This window comes from Nerophis ophidion, linkage group LG12, assembly GCF_033978795.1.
Source record: "Nerophis ophidion isolate RoL-2023_Sa linkage group LG12, RoL_Noph_v1.0, whole genome shotgun sequence".
In the NCBI taxonomy this organism is placed as follows: domain Eukaryota; kingdom Metazoa; phylum Chordata; class Actinopteri; order Syngnathiformes; family Syngnathidae; genus Nerophis; species Nerophis ophidion.
In genome coordinates this window covers 43,736,265-43,743,606 of record NC_084622.1, presented here as the reverse complement: position 1 = coordinate 43,743,606, position 7,342 = coordinate 43,736,265, and the positions used below count along the sequence as shown (strand labels likewise).

At 36.7% G+C, this 7,342-nt stretch overlaps 1 protein-coding gene across 4 annotated transcripts in view; it reads left to right on the top strand.

Moving 5' to 3' along the window:
- ldlrad3 (low density lipoprotein receptor class A domain containing 3) overlaps window positions 1-6,128 on the top strand; it is a 176,877-nt gene extending 170,749 nt beyond the window's left edge. For all 4 annotated transcript variants that reach the window (XM_061917624.1, XM_061917622.1, XM_061917621.1 and 1 more), the window contains exon 6: window positions 3,557-6,128. In XM_061917624.1, the coding sequence (XP_061773608.1) occupies window positions 3,557-3,728 (172 nt within the window). In that variant the 3' untranslated portion in view covers window positions 3,729-6,128. The remainder of the gene's footprint in view (window positions 1-3,556) is intronic.
- Window positions 6,129-7,342: the final 1,214 nt, after the last annotated feature.

Sequence of the window (7,342 nt, the reverse complement as noted above, 5' to 3'; positions counted from 1 at the left end):
TTTTAAGGGGAATTAAATGAGATCTCTGAAAGGGGGTACAAATTATTTCCAAAGTAGGACTCCCACCCAGACATGCTGGTACATACATAGCTCATGAAAAAAAAGATGTTTTTGTTATTTTCATTGGCAGTCACTTAAATTTGAAAATAATCTCATGAAAATGAGTGCCGTCGTTTGATTATCATAATAAAAAAATTAACTTGTTATTAATTCATGTTTGGGACAGGTGTGACGCTGGTGGGGCCAGAGTGTGCAAATGTGTTCACTCTGTGTTCTGGAAGTTTTTGCGTTTTTGCTCAGCGACATGAAAAAGTAGAGGGAACATTGGCTCTGTACCTACTCCACACGGCAGTAATCGATATTGGCGCATTTCCACTGGCAAAAGCCAATACTAATAGCTAGTATTTCAAGCACCTGGTCAGCTGGAGTTTAAAGTGTACCAAAGCCTGGGGACAGGTAACAGATTTTGTGCTTGTATAGGTACCGACCAAAGTCCGCCATTACTACCGGCTACTGAGTGACGTGAAATTAAACCGTGCCGTATTTCGATATCTATCCGGTTGCTAACTCGTCACTGGCTCAAGCACTCAAGGACTCAGCATTTAGGTAATGTTACATATTTAATGCCATCAATCAAATTATTTTATAAATTAGCAAGCTTGATGCTAATTTACATTGGACTTGCCATCGACATGCTAAAAATTAAGCCTTTGCGATTTTTCATGGCCATTTCTACACCCCCAGATTTGGTAATGAAAACTACAAATAAAATCTACGTTACATTCAAACTACTGGTGTGTAATATGTACATTACTTACAGTATAAACACTTTGTAGGACTCAACAAAAGAAAATACTGGCAACTTAATAGCAAAGGCTACGTTTCTTGCCATGTACTAGGTAACACACCCAATCGAGCCTGTACACTACTGCCATCTAAAGTTCTGGGATGGCATCTCCTTGCAAACTACTATATAACACAGTAAAGTACTTGAAAATGAGACGGACGTGTAAGAAATCAAGATAACAATTGGACAATGACAGCTAAGTGTTATGTGTTTAAAAATAATGTTTTTTTTATTTAGCAATTCACATTTATACATACATACACAATGGACTGCGAATTTGTACCATCGAGTAGCGGTATCGATTCCCAGGTACCGTGAGTTGGTATAGTATCGATCTGAATTTGAATCTTAATACATTTTCCTTGAAAATAATAATGTACGGAATTCTGTTTCAAGTGACCGGCAGAATGGAATGGAGACAAAAGTCTCATCAGCTCTCATTTACAAACAAAAATATTGTTTTACAGTTCAACAAAGTTCTTAGCAAAAGCCATCTGTTCAAATTTAGTGCAGTCAAAGTTATCACAATAATAAGTTAACAAAAATTTCCTCTAAGGCAGTATTTCTTTTGACGTACAATTAACGTGCTCGAGTCCTGTGTGACCCTCAGTCCATGCCAATAGTTGTGTTTAATTACAAGTTCACTACAGAATAAAGAACAAGAGTTCATAGAAAAATGTGATTAATCGTGATTAAATGTTTTAATTGGTTGACAGCCCTATTTGAAACATAAACAAATATGTACAACTAACTACGTACAGAGAAAATGTGGATTACAGAGCAGACAGTGGGCAATGACAAACCCTTTGTTTTTTCTTATGGTTGTCAAATTTAATTGGTTAACTCTTGTGATTAATCACCAAAAAAATATTGCATTAATCCTGTATAAACGCAGTTTAATCACGCAATGTTTTTTGGTTGTACATGCTCCGTTACCTTAGGCAGGGTGGGTTAATAATATATGGTCAGTGATCAGGTCAATGCATACATTAAGTCAAAGAGGAGTTCAAAGTGGAGTTCAAAGGCAAATTTTGCTCCAAAATAAACCGTAATGGGACTTTAGACAAAACAATCTGCAAGTTTTGGGCAAATAAATAACGTGCATCTAATTAAAACATTGAAAACATGTCTTGGAAGACAGTCTGACGATAAAATAATCCAAGTTCAAAAATGCGTTGAATCCGAACAAATCAATCATTTGACAAGACTGGTTTTTATACTTATGTATTTACACAATATGTTAAGATAATGTGCTCTTACTGTCATCCAGTGCCCACCCATAAATTAGGTTTAATTTCTCTGTGCAAAACAAGTTAGTTTTATTTTCCAAATGTGTGAATATGAAGCATATATTAATTGATGTGCTTTTTAGGTGTTAAGGTAAAAAAAAGAACAGTGGATACCAAATTCATGCAAACTGATGCAATATTAGGAAATACGTCACTATTTTTCACAACATGACAACTTTTTGCTAAAGCTGACAATAAAAAAAATGTTAGTGACATCCTGGAGAGACTGTAAGTTGTAATAGTATTGGTATTATTTTTTTATAATGACAATAAATGATCAAATCTAAACTCCACACTATAGAAATCTTCATCGTAAATTCACTGCAAATTACAGTTTATAATTACATTACTTTCACAGTATGATTTACAGTAATTTACTGTGAAATATCTTTACCCAAATTTACTGTAACTACATAGCTGTGATTTTACAATAATTTACCATAAATTTAGAACTAAATTCTGTGACTTCACAAAATTGTTTTTATCGTAAACTGCAATAAAAGTACAACTAAATACTGTAATTTCATAATTATAATATTACACAGTTGTAATTTACTCTGTGGGTTTAGCAGCATACCGCCACTTGTGCAGGACGTAGTCTACGGAACGCCTATTGGTACAAATCAGATTGAATTCACAGTAGTTTGTTGTAATATTACAGAGACTTAGACTTAGACTTCCTTTTATTGTCATTCAAATTTGAACTTTACAGTACAGATAGGAAGAAAATTCCCTTGCATTAGCTTGTTTTAGTGAAGAATAAAAGAGCAATAAGGTGCAGATATAAATAAATAGATTACTGTACTGATAAATAGGATAATAAATAAATAGATAAAAAATAGATAAAGAGGATTATGATTAGAGTATTTTACTGTGAAATAAGTTAACAGCTGTGTACATTTTTACAGTCACTTTTGTAATGTTACAGTACATTTCGGTTGCTGTACTTGACTGTGAAAAAATACTGTTAAATGCTGTAATTATTTTCAGCATAGTTTTAGCTTCATGCTGTCATAAATTGCCAAGAATACAAATTATAAAAACATTCAAATACAGTATTTTGTCTGTTATCGGTAGGTCGTGAGTTCAAACCCCGGCCGAGTCATACCAAGGACTATAAAAATGGGACCCGTTACCTCCCTGTTTGGCATTCAGCATCAAGGGTTCGAATTGGGGGTTAAATCACCAAAATGATTCCCGAGCGCAGCCACCACTGCTGTTCACTGCTCCCCTCAACTCCCAGGGGGTGGAACAAGGGGATGGGTCAAATGCAGAGGGTAATTTCACTACCCCTAGTGTGTGTGGTGTGTGACTATCAGTGGTACTTACTTTACTACATTTGTGATTGTGTTGAAAAATGTGGATCATTTAACAAAATATTCTGTGCCATATCCAATCATCTGTTTTTCTTGTCCCGCAGTCGTCCTCCCTGGTTTGATCTCCCTCCTCCTCCTTACCTCCCAGACGGGGAAGCGGCTTCAGAGGGCGACTTGCCTCGTTACCATAGCCCTTCTGCATCTGCTGCACTCAGAACTATGTCCTTGAACGCCTCATCTGGATTCAATTCTAGACAGGTGTCGGATGAGCTTTAGCCTCTCTGGTAGACAGTAAAGTTTAGCAGCACATTCCTCAATGCAGACCTGCAGCCACAAGGCTGAACACATTCATCTTGTATTTCGTCTCCACCTGCTGGACTTTCTAAAGAACTACATGTGCCTTATTTCCGAATGACTCAGTTCGTGTCAGCAGAATTTAGTTATTGGTAAGGAATACTACCTATAACCTGCTTAAGGCTTTAGATACTGTAGTTAGCTAAAGAAAGCGTATGTTAAAGAGTGCCAATAAGATTGTGTGTGTACTTTGTAGAACAGTGGCTCCAACCTTCCAAGGACCCGAGTCTTCATTGTCATCCAGATTGTGTCAAATATTTTCATGCTTAGTGTTATGTAAAATAATAGGTAGCTGCATTGGTACTTTTTAAATAATGTATCAATCTTTTAAACTAGGGACTATTTGAGTTAAAAAAAAAAGGGTAATTTAATTGTATGTAATATTACAGGAGGGGAGGGGGAGAAAGCCGGAGTACCCGGAGAGAACCCACGCAGTCACAGGGAGAACATGCAAACTCCACACAGAAAGATCCTGAGCCCAGGATTGAACCCACTAAAAAACCCATTTCAGTAGTGTGTGTAAGAGTGTTTCAATAGTGTGTATGAGAGTGTTTCAGTAGTGTGTGACAGAGAAAAAGATTTCAGTTGTTTGTGAGAGCATTTCAGTAATGTGTATGAGTGTTTTAGTAGTGTGTATGAGAGAAAACTATTTCAGTTGTTTATGTGAGAGCATTTCAGTAGTGTGTATGTGTGTGTGTGTATATATGTGTGTGTGTGTATATATATATATAAATATGTGTGTGTGAGTAGTGTGTGTGAGAGAAAACATTTCAGTTGTTTGTGAGAGCATTTCAGTAGTGTGTATAAGAGTGTTTTAGTAGTGTGTATGAGAGAAAAATATTTCAGTTGTTTATGTCACAGCATTTCAGTAGTGTGTATAAGAGTGTTTCAGTAGTGTGTGTGAGAAAAGCATTTCAGTTGTTTATGTCAGAGCATTTCAGTAGTGTGTATAAGAGTGTTTCAGTAGTGTGTATGAGAGAAAAATATTTCAGTTGTTTATGTGAGAGCATATCAGTAGTATGTATGAGAGAAAAACATTTCAGTTGTTTATGTGAGAGCATATCAGTAGTATGTATGAGAGAAAAACATTTCAGTTGTTTATGTGAGAGCATTTCAGTAGTGTGTATAAAAGTGGTTCAGAAGTGTGTATGAGTGTTTCAGTAGTGTGTGTGAATGAAAAATATTTCAGTTGTTTATGTGAGAGCATTTCAGTAGTGTGTATGATAGTGTTTCAGTAGTGTGTGTGTAAGAGAAAAATATTTCAGTAGTTTATCTGAGAGCATGTCAGTAGTGCGATTAAGAGTGTTTCAGTAGTGTGTATGAGAGCGTTTCCCTAGTGTGCGTGAGAGAAAAAAAATTCAGTTGTGTATGTGAGAGCATTTCAGTAGTGTATGTAAGAGGTAATTCTGAATAAGTTCCCTAACTGCCCCTCATAGAAAAGCCCATCACATTATACATCGCATTCACCCACTCAAACACACAAGGCGATAACCACGACCAATCAGGAGCAAGGGTGAAATGTGTTGCCCAACAACACAACGGGCGTGATTAGGAAGGCGGAAGCTGGAATCGAACCTGCAACCTAGACGTTGCTGGCACGGCGGCTCTAGCCCCGTTAATCAGAATCAGACATTTAACCGTAATTTAATGTAATTTTGGGAAAACATGTTAGTAATATACAAAAGCAGCAAATACATACTCATATTTGTATTTTATGTTACTGTTGTACAAACGGTTGTATTATATCCTAAGCAGCGGTAATTTTAGAGGTATTTTCAATTCAACTGACTAACTGCAATACATTGCCTTGTCCCCCCTCACAAAATTTCATAACCGCTTGTTTGTTCTAAATTATTCCAGATACAACATGGACCAGATACTTGGACCATTTAGATTTATTGAAATAGATTAAGTAACATTTAGTCTGCTATTTAGCAGAGCATTTCCTGCAAACTGGACATTAAATGTATTTTGGGAACATACACGGTGCATTATTAAAAACAATTATAATATACAACAGTGGAAGAAGCACATTTCTTGTCATCCTTTCAACAACAAAAAAAGTTTACTTTTCATGAAGATTATTTAACATTTAGATGTCTGTAGAAAAACAAAAATATTTAATTTGTTTGCTGGAATTTTGTGCATAGGAATTTGGGTAATTGAATTGTTCATTAATTATTGACAGTGGTCAATGAAATCATTATGAAGGATCTGTGTTTAAATGTGCTGTATGTTTGTCTTGGTGCCTTTTGTTTACAATCTGCCCTGTAAATTAAGAAATATTGGCATCAAAAAAACTTGAATAAAATGTATAAATGACTTAATCCTCCCCCTAAAAAAAAAGATGTGAAACAATTAACGTATTTCCTTGAATTGCCGCAGGGCATATAGTATGCGTTTGCTTTGAATTACTGCCGGGTCAAACTCGCTTCCCAAAATAATTAGCGCATGCTTAGTATTACCGCCTGGTCAAACTCGTGACGTCACGAGTGACACTTCCCCTGTCATCATTTTCAGAATGGAAGAGGCTGATTTCAATACCGGTAATTCAAAATCGCATAAAGGGAAGAAGATTAAGAGCTATTCAGTAGGATTTAAGGTCCAAGCTTACATCACACTCAAATTTTTACTGCATGCCTTTAGTAAGTGCCGGACTGAGAAGATGTTATTAAATAATTAGCGCATGCTTACTTTTACCGCATGCCTTTGGTAAGCGCAGGAGTGAGAGTTTTAAATTAATTAGCGCCCCGGCGGCAATTCAAGGAAATACGGTATGTGCATCTTTCTTATATAATATTTGCTGTCAAACTGGCAGTATTTTCTCAGGACAGTATTGGTTTGTACATGACATTTTCGCATGTAATTATAGCAACAAGCGACATCATTTATACAGTGATGCATGTACATGCACATACTTCCGCATGCACCTTCGCTACAATGCAATCATAAATCCACTTAGTTTTATATACAGTACAGGCCATAAGTTTGGACACACCTTCTCACATGGGTGTTCTTTATTTTCATGACTATTTACAATGTAGATTATCACTGAAGGCATTAAAACTACGAATGAACACATGTGGAGTTACGGTCCAATGTGCGGACCAAACGATCAGGACTTTCGCATCTCGTGACACTGGAGCAACTTAAATCCTTCAATTGGTAAGTGTTTGTTTCGCATTAAATGTGGGTGGAAGGAAACGTAATATAGTTGCAAATGCATCTGCAGGTTATCCATACATCTCTGTGCCATGTCTGCCTTAGCACCGCCGGTAAATAGCCTGTTAGCGTCGATTAGCGTAGCATGTTAGCATCGATTAGCTGGCAGTCACGCCGCAACCAAATATGTCTGATTAGCACATAAGTCAACATCAACAAAACTCACCTTTGTGATTTCGTTGAATTTATCGTTGCAGAAGCATCTGCAGGTTATCCATACATCTCTGTGCCATGTCTGTCATCGCCGGTAAAATGTGGAGACACTTTGGTACATTCAATGGGGGTCTGACGGCAGACACTTTTGCATCTTCGGG